This window comes from Colias croceus, chromosome 3, assembly GCF_905220415.1.
Source record: "Colias croceus chromosome 3, ilColCroc2.1".
NCBI classification, from domain to species: Eukaryota; Metazoa; Arthropoda; class Insecta; order Lepidoptera; family Pieridae; genus Colias; species Colias croceus.
Genome location: NC_059539.1, coordinates 7,697,121 through 7,721,090, shown reverse-complemented (window position 1 = coordinate 7,721,090; position 23,970 = coordinate 7,697,121). Strand labels below are relative to the sequence as shown.

At 31.0% G+C, this 23,970-nt stretch overlaps 4 protein-coding genes across 8 annotated transcripts in view; 1 reads left to right on the top strand and 3 right to left on the bottom strand.

Annotated features, from left to right (window-relative positions):
- Positions 1–883: 883 nt before the first annotated feature.
- On the bottom strand, positions 884–3,504 carry LOC123706293 (BTB/POZ domain-containing protein 6-A-like). 3 transcript variants are annotated; one of them, XM_045655487.1, is made up of 2 exons: positions 3,390–3,504; positions 884–2,429 (listed from the first exon to the last, which is right to left on the bottom strand). In XM_045655487.1, the coding sequence occupies exon 2, from the start codon at positions 2,427–2,429 to the stop codon at positions 1,071–1,073; it is 1,359 nt and encodes a 452-aa protein (XP_045511443.1). In that variant the 5' UTR covers positions 3,390–3,504; the 3' UTR covers positions 884–1,070. The 3 variants fall into 3 exon arrangements, with proteins under 3 accessions (XP_045511443.1, XP_045511445.1, XP_045511444.1); XM_045655489.1 differs by lacking the exon at positions 3,390–3,504 and adding an exon at positions 3,244–3,368; XM_045655488.1 differs by lacking the exon at positions 3,390–3,504 and adding an exon at positions 2,947–3,187.
- Positions 3,505–4,721: 1,217 nt separating this feature from the next.
- On the top strand, positions 4,722–13,536 carry LOC123705905. The gene is made up of 12 exons (XM_045654994.1): positions 4,722–4,901; positions 5,151–5,218; positions 5,325–5,463; positions 5,588–5,689; positions 6,152–6,317; positions 6,942–7,096; positions 7,204–7,273; positions 7,355–10,054; positions 10,315–10,842; positions 10,952–11,131; positions 11,208–11,462; positions 11,773–13,536. The coding sequence occupies exons 1-12, from the start codon at positions 4,821–4,823 to the stop codon at positions 11,967–11,969; spliced, it is 4,641 nt and encodes a 1,546-aa protein (XP_045510950.1). The 5' UTR covers positions 4,722–4,820; the 3' UTR covers positions 11,970–13,536.
- A 62-nt stretch (positions 13,537–13,598) lies between these two features.
- Positions 13,599–16,397, bottom strand: LOC123705906 (vacuolar protein sorting-associated protein 52 homolog). The gene is made up of 7 exons (XM_045654995.1): positions 15,962–16,397; positions 15,707–15,852; positions 15,041–15,608; positions 14,806–14,961; positions 14,614–14,732; positions 14,330–14,453; positions 13,599–14,258 (listed from the first exon to the last, which is right to left on the bottom strand). The coding sequence occupies exons 1-7, from the start codon at positions 16,211–16,213 to the stop codon at positions 13,629–13,631; spliced, it is 1,995 nt and encodes a 664-aa protein (XP_045510951.1). The 5' UTR covers positions 16,214–16,397; the 3' UTR covers positions 13,599–13,628.
- Positions 16,398–17,745: 1,348 nt separating this feature from the next.
- Positions 17,746–23,970, bottom strand: part of LOC123705866 (probable nuclear hormone receptor HR38) — a 27,558-nt gene continuing 21,333 nt past the window's right edge. For all 3 annotated transcript variants that reach the window (XM_045654927.1, XM_045654926.1, XM_045654928.1), the window contains exons 2-4: positions 21,892–21,968; positions 20,225–21,656; positions 17,746–19,920 (exon numbers count right to left, since the gene is read on the bottom strand). In XM_045654927.1, coding sequence (XP_045510883.1) covers positions 19,661–19,920; positions 20,225–21,656; positions 21,892–21,912 — 1,713 coding nt within the window. In that variant the 5' untranslated portion in view covers positions 21,913–21,968 and the 3' untranslated portion in view covers positions 17,746–19,660. The remainder of the gene's footprint in view (positions 19,921–20,224; positions 21,657–21,891; positions 21,969–23,970) is intronic.

The window sequence follows — 23,970 nt, the reverse complement described above, 5'->3', positions numbered from 1 at the left end:
TACAAACTTAATAATATATAAACTTACAAAATTAAAATAATATATTACCATTAAACATCTAGGAGTTGGCACAATATCTTTGTGGAAAAATATTTCAACTTGGCATAAATTTATTGATGATCATCATACATCTTTTTGTGATAATAATTATTTATACCAGGACTTTGAAGTGCACGAACATAATGACAGTGGGACCCGCATTAAGCTTCTTAACTAGAGGTTACTAGTTTATTTTATTTTGTCAGAACCATTGCTTTATGATATGAAAATAACAAAATATGTACCTTATTTAAAGGAGCCGAGTTTTTTTTTTGTTTACAATTTTTTACGAGATTTTTACTCTTTGTAGAGCTATACATAAATTATGACCATTGACCACATGAAGCAAAACTTCTGGAGAGTGATTAGAATATAAGCTTTTTACTGGCTTAAAATAATGATGGTACAAAATAATTCAAACATAGTCTAACTTTAAACCAGGGAACTCACTTTAATAGTTGTCTATTGTGAAATACGACAAAACCAGATTAAAGAGAACCCGCGCTTAAAGTTAAACCCTGTCTCAAGTTTTTTTGTGGTAAGACAGTATGTTTTCAAATCTGTACAATATTTTTTTTTTACATAATAAAGAACAGTTTTTTTAAACTAGGTAGTTTTGTAACAAAATGTTAAACACATTTTATGTTACAAAATTGCAATGAAAATAATAAATTCTGGCTTCATCAATGCTTCAAAATTCGTGGATGCTCTAGTCCATATAGTAATATTTCCTTTTTTTAAGGTAATATTTTTTTTTAACCCATTAAGCCCCGAGCGGCCCGATCGGACCACGACACAATAGATTTTCTATTGTGTCTGTGATTCCAGGGGCTGAGTTAATTATGTAAGTACTATAATATCTTAAATATAGACCTTACTAATAACTACTTGCCTATTTTCAATTACTTTTTTAAATAACTATATGATACATGATATTCTCAAACAGTTAAAAGTTTGCTTAAATGTAAGTATAAATAAATAAAATGGTTTGGCATGCGATTTATAATTAAATAGTTAATAGAGACTTAAAATTACAGACAGAATTTTAGACCCTTAAGAAAACTTCCACAACTATCAGATAATGATAGGATGTCTTGAAATTCAAACTTAATCTTATTATTATATAGCATATAGCACAGATCTCTGCTTTGCACACTATATAAATGTGTATCAAATAATCTTTGGTTCGGCCATATAAATCCTATTCTATACCACTTATCCTTTCTAATACATAATGGTTCCAAGAATTCAATATCAATATTAGAATCATATTCAATCTCTTTCTTAAAATTAAGTTTTCTAATAATACTGTTATCAGATTCTGAAATTATTGAGATTAAAAACTCTTCCATATAGGTATTAATTGAGTTACAGAAATTATCCACAGGAGCCATCCTCGACTGAATTTTGAGGGAATGTATGAAAAAGGATTTGTCAGCCTTCAGTCTTGTGTATATACAATTGTTATGAGAATCTATTGATATTGGAGATTCAGATCGAATAAGAGCTCGATGACAAAGGTGCCACTGGATCTTTATTACATTTCGAGGAACTGGTATTATACACATTATGTCATCCACTTTCTTAATACCATTGTCAGGGGTGTTTACTGCTTTTTTAACAATCTGTTCCAAATTCTCAATTTCAGTTGGAACGAGGAGATTTGTTTGATCAAGAGCTATTTCTTTAAGCTCATCTTCAGACAAAGTAGAAAATCTTAACAATGAAAATAATCCACTCTTTATAAGGATATCTCTACACATATTTGTTTCTTTACTCAAGTTATTTTGTTCACAATAATTGAAGGTCCATTCAAATGTTATCTTGATCAAATCTTTTTCACTCACATTTATATCATTGCACTCTAATATTTTTCTTAAACATGATATGGATATGTCAGTTTTGTGTTCTTGCAATAAATACTGTGCATGCTGACAGAAGAGATTCAATGCAGATGTAAGTATTTCATTTTCTTGCATATAATCTGGGTAGTTAAGGATTGTTATGACATTGTCAATACTCATATTGGCTTCAATATATTCTATGCAAATTCCCGTTAGAGAGTCTAACATGTATTTCTTGGACACATATAACAGATCATATGCTTGTTCAATGGATAAGATGTGCACTTTATCAGTATAAATAAAATGTAGAAGAAGATGAAATATAGAAGGGTCTATGTCAGTGATCACAATATTATCATTTGATGATAATGGTCCGTAAAACATTGCCTCAAACACGGGGCTACTTATGCCTAATATTAATTTATGTGCCTTAAACTCTTTTCCACACACAATAAAATTACAGTCGCTCCAATCATAAGAGACAAGTAATTTATTCATCCGATCATACAGGCTATTATTTTTAAAGTCACTCATTTTAAACCCCATCTGAAAAAATAAAAATATTATTTTAGTTTATTATGTTTTTGATAAATGAGGATCTTTTATGGACTATCCAGGTAGCACTTTTTTAAAGAAACAATCAAAGTAGTAGATATATTACAACAATATTCTTTGTAATGATTGTCACAAGCGTTGCATTGTTTTATGTAAAATAAAAAAATTAATAAAATAGGGAACTTTAATAAAATGACATACAATTTAACAGACACAACTGTACTGTACTATAGATACTTTATAATATAATGATATTTTAACATTAGAATTCAATTATAGCGTAGATACTGTACCATAGAAACTACTCCATAGATACTGCTTTCTGAATCGGTGGTAAATATTAAAAATATGTAATGACGTTTCAAAAGTGCTTCTAGAAGAAGTCTTATTGAATAAATAAATGTTTGAGTTTTGAATACAAAGTTATGTTTTTAAAATTGTATAGAAATTTTGTACAAGTATCTGGATACTTTTTAGAGAGATAATAAGCAAACACAGAAAAATATACCTTTTTTGTAGTTATATTCTTTCTCAGCTTCCAAAATGAAACAGAAACTGGTAAGGCTGCTAATTTTTAAGGCAGTTTTTGCCAAAGCTAGAATGACAAGCTGATTTTGTTCGTTTAATGAATATATTATTTGGTTGATGCCCGTTTTTATTGAAATAGAATTATGTCTGGCCTCTTAGGTAAATATTTTTGGATAGGTACGTAACTGTTTTTTCTTTTTATCTTAAATACTAGTTTGAAAGAAATTTAAATTAATTCACTTATAAAATGAGATCAATGTACTTATAACGGTTATACCTGTTTTACTTCACACTCAGCCTTGAACTTGGTAATGACCAAGGAACAAGTTTACAGATATTTCAGAAATATTTTATTTACAGGATGAAATAAGTCAATTCATGCTATATAATAATGCTTAAAAAATTCAATAAAGTAACACAAACCTTGAGTGTAATTAGCACAAATAGGCACTTATGTAACACAAACAAGTCACTCGGCACGATTTTCAATGATCAAAATATTTTTTATTTGCAAACAAGTCTGACAGAATACCTCAGCTGTCAGCAGAATACAGATTACAGATTCAGATTGACAGCCGATTAATGTCATGGGAAATTGGAATAGAGCTTGGAATAGAGCAAGGAATAGAGTCACAATAGAGTCTAATCGTGAAGTTCCTCGGCGAAGTACTCGGCCGAAGTTGACTGAAGTCCGCGGTGCTATAACACTACACACTCGTTCAACTTCGCGAGGAGCGCATATGTTCATAATCAGAACGAACTTCGGGTAGGTAACTTCGTGCCCTTTGACTCGGGCGCAAAAACCGACAACAAACGGAAGTCGGCCGAGGCGAGGTAAAGTTGGACGAAGTAAGCCGAAGTGCCTCTCTACATTATTCTATTCGTCTAACCTCGTTCAACTTCTCGGGTAATGTGGAGGAGGCATTACATTTTTTTCGTTACGCGTGACATTTTTCCGTTGCACGCCATCTTTTTCTAATCCCTACCATGCGTGATTCGACGTTTTAATTATTTTTTGAAAAATAAGGTCATAAAGAAGTTTCACTTCTTATGTGTGTACACTAGTACACGCACACATTTTTTTAAGAACGGATAACAATACCATTCCCATATATTTGTAAAAATTGGAAAACGTTTTTTATGTTATGTTATTATTTTTATGCGATTTATCTATACTAACGTAGAAACTAATTACTAATCTTCTATTATATAAATAGTATTTCAAAATTATTATAAGAATAATAATTGAAGTATTTTAACATAGTATAAAGAGAACAAGTAAGACGTTACAACGCTCCGTTTGTATAATATCTACCTCAGGGCTCAGACCTATGTACCTACGCCGAGCGCTTTGCCACGTCCCCGGTTCTTGTACATACCTACTTGACGCACGCACACACCGCCGCAGGTTGCTCGGTTCCTTCTCATAGACCGTGAGGGCCGCGCCATTGCTGTGAGTGGTCGGTATTTGTTTAAACATGTACAAATTATATTTTAAAATATTAATGTGACAAGTGAAAACCCTGCGCCTCGCGAGTTTAGGTACCGTGCGTTCTTACTTCCTAAGCGCCGGGAGACGGCCTACTTGTTATCTTTATACTATTTATATAAATTCAAATCATGTGTATGTTAATTAACTTTCCTGAAGGATTTTACCAAATACCATGCACCATAGCCCAATAAATAAAAAAACTTCTTCTTCTTTATGGCCCCACTAATGTCACTGTCATGTGTCATTGTCATTGATTGGAAACATGTCGGCTGTATTAATTGCAGCGCGCCCGGTGTTTAATATAAAATTTTACTGATGTGTAAAGATGTAGTTATATTTTAAACTTAAAAGCAACATATTATATGGTTAATATGGCTAATTCATATGAGGACACAGTTGCAGACTTTGATTTAAATTTCCTACAGCCTGCGATTCAGAATGTGGTAAGGTTATTTTTTAGACGGTATTGTGATTATTGTTTTATAAAAATTTACACAATTTAAATGTTTAATTGAAGTTTGTGAAAGCGAACAATGTTGTTTAGTATTATTATTTACCACACAATAACAGAGATCGTAGTATGTAATAAGTAAGAATAAATATTGTGACAACAAATCAATAACATCATTTTTCTTGAATAGTTTTTAAAATTTTAAGAGAAATAGGTAGGTTTAACAATATTTTTGTTACAGAGCATTGCAAGAATTGAAAAACAACGACAGTCTATCATAAATGTCAAGAATAAAATCATAGCAAGCCAGTGAGTACCAAAATATATATTATAAAGCAATTTAATTATTGTTTTTTTTATATATATATATATTATATTGAATTATATCATAACAATATTTGTGGTTTTATTTCAGTTGTCTTCTGAAAAAGTTTTACTTACAAAAAGACAAACTCGATGAAACTGAAAGCTTGCTTTTAGCTTCAAAGGAGGAGTGTAAACAAGCATGTATTGATTACAAAGTCACTTTAGAAAAATGCATACAAATGGAAAAGGTTGGTAGATTTTTTGTGTGTGGTTGTTATAAAGTACATAACGGAAACAATAAATTCAATAATCTTAATTATTAACTTATTAATTGATCTATTTATTTAATAAGGATTTTAATTTTTTTTATAGGATGTGGTAAAATTAAATGAATGTAAAAAAGAATTGGAACAAAAGCTAAATTATCTGGATAACCAATGTGAAGCAATGCGGTCCCATGCACACCAATTACAAGTAAGTTACATGTTAGTGATTTTAATTTTATATTTGAAATCAAATGTATGTCTTATTGCCAAAAATTGTTAACTGATAGTGTCATAATATAGAAATAGATAATATTTGTTTAAGATCAAGAAATATACCAATTTCTGTCTTAACTCTTGTAATATGAATTTATTATTGTACAACATATAAAACAAAGAAGCTTTCTGTGTCCCTATGTATGCTTAAATCTTTTTAACTACGCAACAAATATTTGTTTTTTTTTAATAGATAGTGTGATTCAAGAGGAAGATTTTAGTATATATTTAATTAGGTTTTAGACAAGGGCGAAGCCTCAAAGCTTGTAAAAAATTGTATAATATGGTTTTCAGTTAGTTAGGTGAAATTCTCTCTAAATCTTAAGAATACTAGATAGGTAGAGGTTTTGGGTATAATCAGTACTAAACAGTTTTATATTTTTCAATATAATTGCAGTTATTGGTTAAAGAGCATGAGTCTGTAATAGAAGCTTTAAATATTGAGAAACAATTGGAGACAAGTACTGTTAAGGATTACCAGAAGAAACTCGCCTCACTTGAGAAAGAAAGAGAAGAATATTTAATAGATATTGCATGGATGAGAGATGTTATATTGGGTAAAAGTAAGTTGAATTTTTTTTAATTTATTCTCATTAGGGCCGATTTTCCAATTCTTGGTTAAAATGTATTAGGGCCGATTTTTCAATGCTTGGATAAAACTTATCCGTCCAATAAAGTATTACACGATAATATTAAAATGTCACGTAAACTGTCAAATACGGGCAATTAGAATACGTTTTTAAAATGGTAGTTTTATACATTATTCGACGAATAAGTTTTATCCAAGCATTGAAAAATCGGCCCTTAGTCTAATAAAGTATGACACAAACATATTAAAATGTCACCTGTAAACTGTCAAATACGAACAATTAGAATATATTTTTGAAATGGTAGTTTAATGCGTTATTTGACAAATAAGTTTTAACTAAGGATTGAAAAATCAGCCCTTAAAAAAGAAATGAATGAAATAATTTTTTTATTTGAGTTTTGTGGGATTATAATAGAAATGTTGTAGATTAAAAAGGTAAAGTTGAATATTCAGCAAGGACTTTGCACATTTATAAATTAAATCTCCCTTTTTAATTGAAGTGATGAATGACAATATTTTTTAAGAAGTATTATTGGATTATGGCAGCCATGCTAAATAATTGTATATTTTTAATTTTAATATTATTATATAATTACAGAAAATTCGAAATCTTGTAAGGATATCATAAATAAATATAAGGATCTTAAGGGATTAGACAATAATTTAGATTCTGACAACAGTTGTGATGAAAGTTTCCTTCAAGATAGTCCTGTGGGTTCACCCATTCATAATCAGCTACAAAACAAGTCTGAGGTAAGTAAACTACTCTTAATTATTGGTTCAATAAATCCTAATGGAGAATCTAATTAGTTGAATGATGTATCCTTTAGGTTTCTAATATTATGTATTTTCTTCCACAGCCCATGACTTTTAGTGACAAAATCATTAAGGGAGCAATTTTTGAATCAGGTCCAATTAATAAAATTAAAGGTAAGCCTTTTCAGTTCGTGAAATTCATTGGTAATTTCATAATTGTATTTTTAAATTGTAATTAATATGTTATATTTTCAGAATTGCTAAATGATAACTATTACGATTGTTGTAATGAAGAAGTGATCAGTGAAGATACTGGCCGGGGATCATCATTAGCATTTTCTGATGCAGATAAATTTTTAAATAGTCCAGACTTAGGATTTTCTACAGAAAGACACCACAATGTGATCAATAAAGAAAACATTATCCATGTTGATGCAGCCACCAGTCCTATTAGAATAGAAGAAGGTTTTAGATCAAGTCCTAACATATTTGATGATGAAGCCTTACTTAGTGATAAGAACACAGGAAAAAGTCCTGAATATTTCATAACAGACATTCCTTTAAGCACAGAAATAGTAACTATAAAAGAAAAGAGACAATTAGTAGATGTTGGTACAAGTCCTATCCACCGCTTCACTCCAGTTGAAACATCAACAAGTCCTATTCATCTCTTCACTCTAGTTGATACATCAACAAGTCCCATATCTTTTGAAGTTTCTTCAGATAGTTCAAAACTAGAAACTCAAATTTTACCAACAAAAGAAGCAGATATCTCTAACAACTTACATAAACAAAATGTTTCTGTCGTTTGTCAAAAGAACATTAATACTCAATCTAGTCGAAAAGAACTGGAAATATCTACAGAAACATTAAATTGTTTGGAAGAAAACAACAGTAAAAAAATATGTGATGAAATAAATAATGACTGTGAAGTGGAAATGATATTACGTAATATGCGTTTGGAGCATCCATTAATAACGCCTATTCCTAGAACACCTGCAATGTCTCACAAACAGCTACAAAAAGAATCAAATGTACTATCTTTACAAAGTAAAACTCAAGACCATGTTGGATGTCCAGATGCTTTAAAAATAAGAGAAGAAAATAAAGCATTACAGGCTAATATATCATACCTTTGTAAAGAAATTGTGCAAATCAAAAATATTTTAAAAACAAAAATGCCTGTTAATTTCGAAAATGTGCCAAATTTAAGTAAAGAATCATGTCAATTATTTGATGAGTGTAGTCAAGATACCATAATTTTGACTAATGATATTACAGTGTCTGATGATTCTAGAATTGAAAGTATACCATCTAATAATTTAGAAACAAATATAGACATTCAAATTAATTGCCCGTCTCCTCCTTTAAATTTGGCTGAACAAAATCCTATTTACACAGATAACCTTGAACATGTAACACCACCACAACAGAGGGTGTGTAAGAACACAGAAAGGAACAGTCTGAATTTTGATGAAACAGCATGTCATGATCATATTGATGTGATTGAAACATCATTAATCAATTCTGACAATGAAGACAACAGTCAATCAGATTGCTTACAGGATATATGTGATAACAACAGAAAATCCTGTACCAGTAGTACACTCAAATTTCAAAATGATGTGTGTAATACGGAAATAGTTACAAATAATGATTGTGAAAGCCAAGAACTCGAAGAAAGTCATGCCATAGATTCTAATAATAGTAGGACAATAAACAAAACTCGCAAACCAACTAAACTTGATAGGTTTAAGAAGAAAATTATGCCTAGGTGTAAAATTAGTGGATCCAATAGTCCAATTTTGAGAAAATTAAGAAAAAGAAATAAGTTAATTCCAATAACAAACAAGGAAAAAATAAAAAAATCTTTGGAAATTTTGAACAACAAAGAGGCTTATGATAAAGCCTTAAAAGTAATGGCAGAATTAAAATCGAAAAAGAATATTGAACCGAAAAAAGATTTCTGTAAGCCAAATTCCAAATTAATGAGGACCAGTGACAAGAAACCTAAAGAAAATATAACTAATGACAATGAAAAGTCTTGCGAATCTCAAGAAAATGAAATCCAGGTAAAACAACAGGAAAGGAACTCAGGAAAAGATCTAGACAAAATAAGATTAGATAACACCTGTGACAATAATTCATTTGATGGAGGAAAAGAGCCTTCCAAGTCCTGGAGTAATATTAAAGAGTCTGTACCTGATAGTATGAATCAAACTAAATCTATTTCAACGCGCAGTAGGAGTAGAATTTTGGCCAACACAGCAGAAAATAAAGTAAAGAGTGACGTTGTTATAAGTGATAATAAAAATCAAGTTGACCTGAAGATGCAAAACACCAGTCGTCGGAGAAAACGAATTGATTCTGGCAATTCAGATGTTAGTTGTAAAAGGATGCTACGAAGTTCAAATTCAGAGAAAACAGGAAGAAAAGAACTAATCAACAATATAAGTCATACCATACCAGAAAGTGAGCAAGTAAACATTGATTATTCTGACTTAGATCTATTTTCAACAAATAATGAAATGCTTGTTGAAAAAGAGAATATGCACTGTGATAATATGAATTTGAAAGAAAGTGTTGATGAGACTAATAAACTTGATAAAAATACTAGCATTAATTCACCAATATCAAAACGGAGATCATTAAGGCTCAGTTCACAAAATTCGGATAATACTAATAAAATATTGTTACGCAGCACTAATTTGGAATCAGTTAAAGACAATAACATTAAAGTAGATATATCGAAAAGCAGAAACGAACAAAATGTTAATGTTAAAGATAAACAAGTGACTAACCCAACATTCAATGCTTCCAAAAGTAACAACGATAACCATATACAGCAATCAAATGAATCCAGTACTATAAATAATCCCAGTAATAGTATTTTATGTAAAATGATAATGAAACATGGAAAAGCTGCATTCAAAAGTAAATCTGCAAAAGTAACAGGTAAAGTATAAAATACTAGCGGTCCGCCCCGGCTTCGCCCGTGGTACATATTAACGTTTTCTCTACATAAGAACCATCCTCGTACTTCAAGGAATATAATAAAAAAAGAATTATCGAAATCGGTTCAGCCGTTCTCGAGTTATGGAATTACAACGAAAAGTGGCATTGATTTTTATATATTAGAGAAGATAAGCTTTAAATTTAACAAGTATTATTTCATTTATCAATTTAAAGCTAATTAATATTATATATTTTTTTAGATACAATTGCGGACACAATTTGCAAGAAACTCGAAAATTCAATATCGCACATTTTAGAAAGTCAACCTGACAAGATGCAATCGGCCATTACTCAATTCGTAGAAGATATGAGAAAAATGAACGAAAAGAGCCTTTTGGCTGGGTTAATAAAATATCTGCAAGATCCAGCAAGAAAGCTTGAGCTGTATAATAAAGTTAATTCTAATGGACCCCTGGCTATGACAAAGAGAGAACAAATTATATTGTCTGCTCTCCAACATTTAAATACACCTGAATATAATATTGTGAATAATTTGCTAAGTAACATCGAGTATACATTGTTTCGGCTGAACCATTCACCAGAATTCGACACAGTCGAGAGTCTTTCCCATTTTTATGCAGTGACATGCAAATTGTTCCACATGAAATATCGGTTGAAAACATTCATACTAGATGCTATGTATTGTCTTCAATATAAGGCAGTTGCTCTCATCAAGCAATGTCTTACTGCATGGATGCATATTTTGCCAATGGCACACATGAAATATGGTAAAATATGTTTTTCTCTATATAAATTACTGTTTAAAAAATCAAATTAAACAACAGTTTAATGTACTTGTCTTTAATGTTTTGTTTTAATTGTGACATTATTTTTCAGCAAAAACACCATTGATCACTTGTATAGTTTATTTGCTACACTTTTATAAGTGTGAGGATAAGTTCAACCGAGTCCAAGATATAAGGTGGATACTGAACAAGAAATACATGTATAAATTTAGTGAATGGAATGAAACAAAAATTCTGGAAATGTTTAACAGTGCAATTAAAAGTGTCAAAGGTAATTTTTCTTATGATTGAAATGAGTGTTGACTTGGAATATCTGGCATAATACTAATAGTAAATTTTTTTTTCAGATGATCAATCCGATAGGAACATGTTAAGGATAGCTTTATTAATATTTGCAAAGCGCCATGGACCGAAATGGTGTCAAAAAAATGTAATAAACAATATGCTTTTACCACTGATAGAGGCTGAAAATACTGCAGAAAAAGTAAAGATATTCTGCATAGAAATGTTGGGACCACTCCTCAAACCATATCCAGCTGATATGAAAGTACACTGTGAAATTATTGTTAATCAACTGTTAGATATGTTGGATCAAGGTGACTGTGAGTATTTTGATTTATTTGAAAGAAATAATAAGTTATATGCTACGTGTGATGTTGATAATACAGTAGTATTTATTGTTTAATTGTTAAAAAACAAGTAATTTGAGAAAATATTTTTAAGTATTTATTTTGTGGAAAAAAAAATAACCATGTCCCAAGTTTATATAGGAAACAAAGGAAACAATTTAATTTTTTTGGATGGGGTAGTATTACTTATAACTGGAAATTTTACTTTTTTTTCAATATATTGATTTTATGCCCCCATATATCTTTTTATTTGGAATTTAATATTGTTTTTTTTTCATTTCAGTGTCGCATGGTATTAAAGAAGCAATTTTCACGAGTTTGATTTACATGAGCAAGCATAACCCACCGCGTGTAACTAAAGCTCTGTTGTCATGGCAACCTGACAAGATATCTTCGGAACTAGAAATTTTATTGAAGGCGTATGTAAGGGAGAAACCAATAAAGGCTTGGAAAACTATTTTATCTAGAATACACATGTAAAATTAAACGGAATACAATTCAGTAATATATCTAAACTTTCCAAAGAATGTAACAATAAACAACTTAATAATTTTGTATCAATAATTTTTATCAAACAACATAAAAATTGGTAAGTATAAATACAATTTGATAGAACTGTGTTCCTTGTAACATAGTAATAGGTTTAATTTACTTAGCGTAGTAAGTTTCGTCAGTCAGGCTGCAAATGAGTTTAACTGCATAACTCTGTGGCATAACTCTTCTAGAAAAAGTATTACTGTATATATTGACAACTACATACATTTGTGTTTAAGTATTGTTACAATTTAGAAGTAGGTAAATATAAAAGTAATTCAAACATGAAATGGTTTCACAACTGAATAACTTATACAGTTAATGGTAAATAACATGCAAAGTAATTTAATAATAATTCTTAATATCCATTTGTAGTATGTATATGTATTATATACAGTTAATTTTAACTGAACCAGTTAAAATAAGCATTATTCAGTTATATATTTTGTTTCCGATGTTAAACTAACATTATTGGTTTTCTTTGAGATTACGACTATTTACTTTACTTTATCGTAAATTTTTACTTTACTTTATCGTAAAAGGCCTTAAAACTGCGAAAATATTTACCACTAACTGTACCACTAATTTACTGTTTAGTTAATCTTAAGATATATACTTTATGGTAATTAAGTATCAGTTATCACATATTAGTATGTAAGTTTGATATATTGAATATCTTTATGTTAAAAATTTAAGTAAAGCCTCGTATTTATGGTAAACATTTGTTAAGCAATAGTTGATCAACAATGTTGCTGGAATCTTTAAATGTTGAAGTATCCCAGGCGAGAACTTTTTAAAATGCATTAAAAACTCTGAAATTGAAATGTTGCCAGCAATACATGCTAACCATAAATACAGGGCTTGATAAAAAATTGAAACCAGTGTCTCATGAATCATTTAATTTAATCCAATTTTGGATTTTGTAAATATAATTTTAAATATACAAACATTTAAAGTTTAGCTCGAGTTTTAAAGAAACTGTAAAAATAAATGGTACTCGTAATTTAATTAGTTTAAAAGTTTGATGTGTTTTGTTTATTGTCGTATCAAGCGAGTGGAGCTTGCACAAACTAGTCGTTACAATAAGATGATGGATTAAGTGTTGGTCTTTAATTTTAAAGTAGTTTTTTAAATAGGTATTTCAAATGTCGTAAATTTTATTTTCATGTGTAAAATATTACGTTTTAAAATGTGAATTGTGTGTTTGTTATTGGAAATAATGGTGGCACTGGCTTCTATTGTACATTGATTGTGTGGTTTAGTATAATTATAATTTTATTATTAAAGATCAAGAAGTAATAGGAATTCTCTAAAGCTGAAAAAATAAATTTTTATACTTTTCTTGCTTATCACTCCATCATAATTTTTTTGTGTTGGGTAACATCTTCGGAAGCAGTGATTAGTATTTACATAAGTGACTATTTGAAATGTGCGTTTTGTAAATGGTCTCCACACTCTGTGATTTTTGTATATAATACGTTATTGATTACGCAAATAAAGTTTTCAACATTCATCAGGTTCTTTTTCTCTTTTGACATAGTTTCCTTCGATTTTATAAAATATAATACAAACAACTTAAAAGTTATAACATTTTATTTGAGATTATTAAAAGTTTGTCTTATATTTTTTTATTTCTACCATAATAACGTGAATGTTTACAAGTTGCGTTCGAGCATTAGGGGTCAAAAGCTTATTGAATTTATGATAATATTGGACAAAGTTTGTCAACGCCATCTGCAGTAAACCAGATCCAGTGACCAAATTAGGAAATGAAACTAGAACTTCTCGGTGTATTTCCTCTAGACTTTGTTTCCAGTTAGAAGAGAAAGATGCAACTAAAGTTAGAGATTTCTTTTCTAAATTGGCTAACTCATTTTTCTTATCGCTCTCCAGTAGCAGTTCTCCTTCTTTAACAAATTGCATCATACCACCAAAGTGAGGGCTTAAAATTTCTTCAACATATTCCGAACTTCTTGCCTGAAGCTGTTCTCGAAAACTCTCTGCCTCCTTAGTGTTATCTCTTGTCCTTTCCATTAAAATACTCAATACCATATCATAGTTGTTGATCAAAAATATCAATTGTTGGATTCTTTGAGGAAACTCAGCGGCCATCTTTAGAAGAAAGCAGTGAACTTCATCTTGTAGTACAAGAAGTAGATTGCTGAGCTCTTGTGAGGGGAATTGTTCGCTTAGACTCAGCATTGCGGCTGAAAATTCGGCGTATCTTCTAGTTATCTATAAAGAAAAGTCAATGTTAATACTTAAGAGTTTGATTTAGAAATCAGTTTTAAGAACATCAAACATACATAATGAGGGCCCAGCTCCTTGTTAGCTAGCTTGGCTGGGTCACAGTCATGTACACTTTGGATATTTAACTTCAGTACATATTCAAGTCTTGGCCAAAAACTGCCTAATAAAGAATCCCAATAACTGAAAAAAAAGACAAATAGTCATCAGGTAATGGTTATTAATCAACTTTGATTTTCATAAATTGTTTATACAGTTCTAATAATAATTAATCAATCTATCTGCTTCACATTGGAGATATCCTATTATATTTTCAATAACATTCATATATTATAAAAATTACCTGTCTAAAGCTGCTACTGCTCTTTTGTGGCACATCCATCTGTATCTGTTTATTAATTGAATACAAAGGAATAAAGCCAAGCAGTCATAGCATTCTAAAACATAGTTCTCAACATTTTTCTGAAAAATTCAAAAATATTGTCAATGTGTTGTCGGATATAAAAGACAATTTTTTTTAAATATTTCTACTCACCACTAATAAGGACAGTGTTTTGCCCAGTATTCTATCAAACAGTTCTTGAGCATGACTGCCTTTCACATGAAAGAATTCAGTTGTGAACAAATATTCTCTGCAACTGTTGTCCACAAGGGCATATTGAAGACTACGGAACAATGCTTCATACGAATACTGGAACCAAAATACGACATTACATTACGATTCTAATATTATATTTTACCAACTATGAAAAATAATCTCTGTTTATTACTTTAGTTTTTTGTTGAACATGTGGTACAATAATAGGAGCTTCAAGTTGTTGTGCTAAAACATCTCCTCGGTTACCAATTGTAAAGATAGTACTCTTATTTTTCAAATTAGATTTTTGGAAGAATCCTCCCTTTGATCCATCTTCAATTGCCATAAGATCATCTTTGGTAGGAACTTCTTCATACTTTAATTTGTCTAGTCTTGATGCATACGATTTGAAATATGAATAATAGACTTTGCTCAGTGTATCAATATACTCATTGCATATTTCTTGTGCAACATTCCGCTCATTGGCCAACACAAATTCAAAGAAAAATTTATATTTCAACATTGCATTTTGGGGTATTTGATAATTAGCCATCGGTTTTCTGAATTTATAAATCTGTTCAAGTATATATGTTCTTATTTTGGACAAAGCCTTAATTTTTAATTTTTCTAGTACATCTTTTACATCATGACAAGCCTTTGTTTCTTTGAAATCCTGGTCCTTAACAAAATTTAATTTTTGGTTTAAAATTGCCAGTTGCACCATGAACTCTTTATCAGTTACAGGTACATTATTGATACCACTGAAAAAAAGAAAAGAAATTAATTAGTGGATGTTTTTATAATAATAATAATTAATGTAAGTGTATATATAATATAATATGGAAAAACTGCTTCTCACAATATGAGGGTTTCAGAGACAGCAATATCTTCTATGAATGTTGAAAGTGGTCCTTTTAACGCTTGTCTGTTAGAAAGTTGTATGGACATGTTTACAGATCGTTTCTGTAGACTTATAATTTCATTGCTGATGCTTCCTAAATCGTTCTGAAAAGTCACAGTATGAATGTTAAGAATATAATATATATGTTGCTAAGAAAAACGGAACAAGAAACATTATCAAAATCATTCAAAATATATTTTTCCTATATCTTACCTGAAAAACAAGAAGCATATTCTCCATTCTTTCCAGGATTCCATCGCATTCTTCGATTTGATTATGCAAAGAAATAATATTTTCACTTTCTTTTAAATAATCACTTACAGATGCCTTTTCAGCTTCCTTTATACTTTTATCTATTTGCAGGGCGTATTCTCTAAGATCAGTGCCATTTTTCAATACTTCTTGGATTTCTATATCTTCCAGATTTTTATCAAGAATTTCCGACATGTCAGATGATTTAGCCATTCTATATTCAACTAAAATCGTCTCTAAATTTTACTAAACATACTTAAACATATTATTTATTATTAATCGATGATTTATAACTGTTTATAACTAATTCAATTCTTTATTTACAATCGCCAATCTCATCCACAGAATAAATTTACTTTAAGCCACTCTAGGGACATCTCATCACTGTTGACCTAGGAGTAATAGTGTTCTGTGCTGTTGACATTTGACTATTCACTTATCAGTTTTCATTTATACGTACGTCAACCTTGACGTCAACTGTCTACCACAGTCCACAGATTAAGTAATATTAAATGCCTGTGCTGTATACTGTCATGACATCATGCTCGTACACAGCTGGGTACTTTGTATTGTGCAATAGAAATTAGAATTCACTCATAATCGCTAAACAGATTTTTTGGCAATTAGCGATATTCGGAGCGTCATCTAATAATAATAATATTTTGATGGCAGATACTTAACCCATGCCAATAACTCAAACTATCTATATAAATTATTAGATCGGTAATCAAGCAATGGAATTTACAAGGAATTGAGGGAACCTGAGTTCCATTCTTTTATCTTTTAAATAATAACCACATCCCTCGCTAAGCACCCTCGCACATACCTGGTGGAAAAGTACTCTAATACTTTTATATAAAAATAGATCAATTTTTTTATTCAATACTATTTTGTTTGGTGTATTCAGCTTAAAAAACTGAAAGTGTGTGACCGGGCTTAATTAAGGGACAATGAATTATTATAAGCAAATCCTTAGAGCAAATCATTTTTAAGGGGATCCGACATCCGTACCTGGTAAATCAGATATCGCTGTCTGACTAGATAGTTTCGAAGCCGCTTTCGGACAGATGTCCGCAAAAATAAAAGAGAGAGAGAGAAAGCGGCTTCGAATAGTCAAAGTACATACGTACACCCGTATAGTTCCTGTTCCCTTGGAATTTCCGTGATAAAACCTATATTAGGTCTTTTCTCAGGTCAGCCGTCAGTACAAATTTAAAGTAAATCCATGCAATATTTTTTGAAATTTTGAGTTTAGCCAGGACATACCTACTTACAGGCAAACAGAAAAGGTTCAAAAAATATATTTTTGGCTTCGATATCGATTGTAGACCGTTATAGTTTTGAAGTTTTGTAGTAGGTACCTAGATAGTTTTGACTTTCCTACTATTTTATATAGATATATATATAAATCTATTATGTACCTATATGATATTAATAAGAATATAAATGCATTGCTAGAATTGTGCTTTAGTCGTTTTTTCTAAGAATAAAATTACTAATTATTTATGTAGATTAAAGAGGCCTGTAATTTTTTCAATTTTTCAATGACATTCAATTTCAATCGGGATAAGGATAAGGTAACGTAGTAATGTGTAGGAAGATAGAAAAACACCAGTAAATTTCAATTAACGCTTTTGCGTTATTATAATAATTGTGACAAAATATTTACAAAGAAAAAGAATAATAATAATTAAGTAACAAAAGCACATCAATAAAATATTATATTTAGAAAAAGAAATGCAATAAAGTTATGAAAATTCAAAATGGAGGTATTAAAGTCTGTAAATTATTATGAAATATGCTGCAGGTTTAAATACATACCTATGTCTTATTCATCTATGGCAAGTTCATAATTTTCAGCGCTCACCTACTTTTGTGTACGTTAATTACAAGCAAGAAGGTAGTTGTATAATTTGATTTATATAAGGTTTTTGTGGAATGTGTTTTTGATAAGGATCTACATTTTCAATGTGAAACAGGGTTGAACTTAACGTACTTTATATTATCTATATGTGCATTTGAACATTGTTGATCAAGTTGAACGAAACAGATATCATATTATATTTAAATGTAATTAATAATCCACAGTCAGATAGTTTATTTTTTTCACTTATTAATTTAAGTTCGTATTTAATATTTACACTTTAAATCTTAGAAAACGGAAAAAGTAGGGAGACACCTTAAGATATTGTTTACAGAAATGCGTGAAACATACAATATTACGAAATAAACTGTAACTTACTTACATATCTATAAATTAACTAGTACATTAAAGGGGCTCTGGTATCGAGCAAAAAGTTCAGCACTTGCATTTTTATCAAAATACAATTTAGTATAAAATTATCACTTTAATATAATCTATAACATTTTTTAAATCTAGAGAACAAATATTTTATATCACTTTTAAGTGAATTTTGTAAAGGACATTTTGAATCAATTAATATAAAAGTTAAACAAGATTTGATAAATTTATATATTATGCTTTTTCAAGTCTTTTTTGTTTAAATTCAATGTACTATAATATATACAAAATTGTTTTCGAGCGACGAATATATATAAATACCTATCAGTCTAATATATTTGTATCGGTCTTTGAAAATTATAAGTTCTCTAATTTTGATAAGTATGTATTAAGGTTTGTATATATAGGTACTACCTATTTGGTCCATTAAGGATCATCACCCATTTAATTGTAGGTACCTAGGTACTAAATTGTACATATGGGTTACATACCACATTAATTTGAATATCATAATATATTAATTAATTATAACTTTAACTATATTATGTACTCACAAGTAATTAACTTCTGCGTGCATTTTAATCATAGTTAAAATACACTGATATGTTTTAAAACTACATTTCAAAATATTATATTATACTTTAAGGAATATTCTAAGCTACCTATCTACGAAGGTACTTTATAAGACACGTAGGAGTTGAAGGAGTTGTATCATGCTGAACTTTTTCCCTGACCTTAGACGCAAGATTTTATCATAACAAAATAAACGACCAAGCGTTATAATTATGTAAACCTAAAAGGTAACTTCTATCAATAATTCCGTTTCGACTCAATGCCATGTGTCAGATAAACGAAGAAACGCAACACTGGTCGAAAAGACGTCCTACTCTCCGCTTATCACAATCATGTTTTGACATCAACAAATGCTTTAATTATTTGTAAAATACTATAAAAAATCGGTGACCCATAAGCCAAATTTTTACATTTATAAGTCTTGTGACTAGATTTTTCTTATTAAAATAATACACAAGTAAATAACATAGGAATATTTGTACGACGAGATGCCATTGATCACGAGCGGTAACTCAAATGCAGACTACTAAGTAGATATTTTAACAGATATAACTGAATCACACACAAATATACAATAATAACAATAAATTAATCTTAACCGTACGTTAATTTTACAACTTAATAAGTAACATTTTTAATTTAAATTAATTATAATGAAATTCATACTATAAGCATGAACCGATTCCTTGGAGATCGAACTCTACGTTATGAAACTAGCCTATAGAAAAATATTTTTAATTTAAGTAAATAATTACAAAAATAAGGGAGTCGGCTCTAGATAAGTTAGGGACGAGTTTCCGGGGCGGGGACATCCGCAATTACTACATGAAGTTGGTTCAAACTTTCTAGAAAGGTAGGCTTGCTCGGAACATATTTTCGATGAGTGGAGGTGCTGGTACTAAATCTTCAAGTTTTAAGTAGAAAATACGCTGAAGGCCCTGAACTGACAAGGAACGTAGCTCGGGTAAGGCGCCGAGCACTCGGCTGAAGTGAGGTGCTCCGGCTCCACCAACACCTCCTCCTCCTGGCATATGTGCTCGCAGGCAGCCAATTATCTTCATTTGTAATTGTTCCACTCGGTGAGGCTCTTTTAATCCGTGCCTCTCTGGAAGAAATAACAAATATTTCAACTATATAATTGCTGTTCATTTTTACAAAGTAATTAATATCTATTTATCTTAATGCTTAAAAGATAACTTACTTTCATTGAATTCATTCTTCATTTATTTTTTCATTTTTTAGCGTTTAAATTAAATTCAATGAATTATTCAATAATTAGCTTCTTGTATGTAAAGATATGCAAATTTGTGCAAATAACATGTGTTTATAAAGAATAACCAAAATTATTTTTATAACAAATTTAATAACAAATAATATAGTAAAGTTAATTAATAAAATATGAAACGTACCTGTTATTAAAGTAAGGGCGCAAAGACAGGCAAACGTAGATATATCTATGTCCATTGAGTGTAAAGTGTTACTGAAGTCAAGTACTGCATGCAGCCAATCCCCAAAGGAACGTTGGCATTGACGTTTGTCAAGGACGAGTCCATTACAAAATGTGAGCTTGGTGTCCTCAGGACGAGTCCGGTAAGCGAGTCGAAGAACGAATAATTCTAGACGAGCGGATGCAAATAACTGTTCTCTGTCCTCAGGACATAAATCCCCATAGCCAGGTACTTTTTCTGCAAACACTTTGATCATATCGATGGACGTCGTCAGCAGTGAGTAAAATTGTTGAATTACTTCCACATCTGACATTGGTGGTTCCATTGGATTAGGTTCCCTATATTGAGAATAATCTAAATTAGAAAAATCAGGAGAAGTATCAACATGCGCACGAACGAGAGCTGTTATAAGAGAGATTGGTGGGCTTGGAGGTGATTCTTGCGGGCATTTAGGTTTAGAAGGCAATCTTCCGCGTCTTCCCTTTAATGAGTCCGTTCTCACAACTTCTTTCACCATTCCTACGGCAAGACATTTTTGAAAACGACAGAATTGACATCTATTACGTCTTCTTTTATCTACTGGACAGGATTTTTCAGCTAAGCATACATATTTAGATCCCTTTTGTACAGTTCTTTTAAAGAATCCTTTGCATCCTTCGCAAGTGCGAACACCATAATGCTGACAAGCAGCAGTATCTCCACAAACGGCACATAACTGACTGGGTGATTGCGGGGCAGCTCTTGCTCCTACGTTATCTTGTGGTGCACCACCTGGAGAACTTGCTGCTGAACTAGGAGTTGACGCTTGCATACAGTGCACGCGTCCACCGTGTAATTTAGGGCTTTCGTTCGAACTGCTAGATTCTGATCTCTGTACGGGTAAAGAAGCTCGTCTTTGCCGTGAACTTTGATCTGTTGTTATATGTAGATCTGCTGTACTTGGGAATGGGGGTAAAGAATATGAATCTTGTGTAGGGGTAACACTTCCTGTATCGAAAGTCGGACTACAAGGTTGAGGCGGAGCGTAATAAGGCGACGGAACATAGGGTAAAGAAGGTTGATGATATTGATACAGTAATTGAGTGGGTGCGTGCCCTTGGTGAGAATATGGGCCAATATTGTAACAATCTTCATCCATTTTTATTCCAAATTCTGCCATCTCTTGTTTTGGATACCGAACTGAATATGTTTCCTCAAAGCTTGGTAACGCGGGTCCTGGCGTGGGTGACGGTGTTTCGCTCAGTGGCGTAGTGCGTTGAGATTTTATCTCTGGAGGTACCGGAGCATGAAACTCTACGTCCGGAAAAGGATCTAAATTCTCGTCTAAGATTTCTGAGGAGTCTTCTTGATACTGCGATGACAGAAGATCAGTGAAGGACGAACTGTAGTTGCTCTGTAAAAGAAAACAAAATCAATAAATAGAGGCGTAACTAATGTTATGGTAGGCGGACTTAAATGGGCGGTCACGGTAAGCCAATGACGTTCTTTTCAAACATGTTATTGTGAGTTGTGACGTTTCTCAAAGCAACCGTCTGCAGGTGTTATAACTGATGAACTAATTTATTCAATTTCTGAATAAAATTACTATATTTGAATAATATATAATTAAATTTATATGAAATACATACTTGTGTCTGCAGCAGTAGCATGCTGGATGAGTTTGGTGAGAAAGCGCTTGGCGAGCGCGACTCTATTGCGCTCGACCCTGTAACAAAAAAACATTTTCTCATGACATAGTCGAAACACAGAAATTATTTTGGCGTATAAACTAATATCGTATAATTATATTTTATGGTTCGTTTGAGTAGAAAAGTCAAATAAATTAAATTAGTGAATAACTGTTGTGAAGGGTTGGACGCAAGTGTTACTGAGCGGTCGGACGACCAGTTGTGGGTATCATGCTTTGAACTATCACGCTATGCGATCCATGTATTATTTACCCCTGACGAACATACTTTGATTCCTACTTTCCAATAGGCGCACGTAATTGACAAATCAATATTTCTTGTAGTTACTTCAAAACAACCGAACGCAATCCCGGCATAACTAGTTGTGGCGGGCTTAAAGAAAGGTCTTTTAATTTATACTGCTGTTTTGTCAGCCAAATATTGCCTTTTTGAATACATCGTGTCACGGTGCTTGATTCGCCACGCCCCGAAAATTGAATCCAATATACACACCTCATCTACGTCTATTAAAACTTCTACTGAATGTACTCATTTGAATAGAATATTGCACTTTACGCCTTTGTTATAAAGAGGAGAATGGTAAAACAACAAAAATACGAAGTTTTTGGGGCGCAAAGGCGATAGATCCCTTGGGAAGTTATGAAATCAGTGGCATTTGCAGTTTCTATTATGTTAGGAACCATTAATTTCGAGCTTATTAAGAAACAGACAAAACATCAAAATATATGTAAGCTTACAGAATAAACAATCAACATTTTAATTATTTTAATTTATTTTACTGATTTTAATTTATCACACTATTGTAGTATTTTAAATTGACAAAAATATTCTAATAGTGAGAGATTGGAAGTAAATCCATGCAGGTACTTTTTGAGTTTAGCCCGGACATGGGTACATAGTTACAGACAAACAGACAAAAATTCTAAAAACTATAATATATTTTTGACTTCGATATCTAATTTGTAATTGTAGATCACGATCCAAGCATTTTTCTTAAAGGAATATTCAATGTATACTTTTGAATTTCTTACGATTTTATTATAAGTATTATGTTTTTCAACAAGTACCTAACATTAATGTGATTGCGTTGAAAAATACGCAATTTTTCATACCCATAATAAAATACCTATATGAGATAATGAGTATATATTAGGTAGTAACTTTAGATATTAATATTCTGTGATAAATTAGTTTACCACCAATTCGGAAAGCAGTATCTATGGAGACGAACCGGCAAGAAACTCCATAGTTGCTCTTTTTAATAAATACAATTTAAACAAAATATGTAGTTAACTGTATATTATCATAATATTTAAAAGTACCCAAATATTTTTTTCTAATCATATCAGGGTGGAAGGTTAAGATGGGGCATGAAGGGCAGGTAGGTACCTTAACCGTTGTAGCTACATGAAAACGTTCTTAGGAGACTATCCTTGAATTCTTGAATTCTTGAGAAATTTTAATCTGCATTCACAGATTTTTGAAAAAATGTACGGTCAGCAAGGAAATCGGCAGTTTTCAAAAAAAATTTTTTTTTGATGCTAATCGATCCAGTTTCTCATGGGGATCAAAACACTCTAAAAGACCAACTGAGGTATGAGTTCTAGAAAAGTCAGAAATCGCGATTCGCAGGCTATTCATTTTTTCACATAAATTCATATTTCACACAAATAAAAAAGATACTAACAAATTATGTAGTTAGATCATAATACCTATAGCTTGAGAAGTAAACTAGGAACAATACAGTCACGTTACAGTTGAGTTAACTACGGAAATGTACTTTGAAAAGCTGAAATATAGGTACATATAATATAAATATGTTATAGGATAAATTATAATCATCACATGCATATCATTTAAATAATTCTAGCGGTGCAACTAATGTGTGAGGTCTGTAGTCTGTAGGTATACCTACCTATTAAAAACAAGGAAGTTATTCAGCCGTGGAAGTTGGAACTTGTTTTAAATCATTGGGATTTTAATTTTATTATTTCTGATTTTAATTATCAACAGGTAATC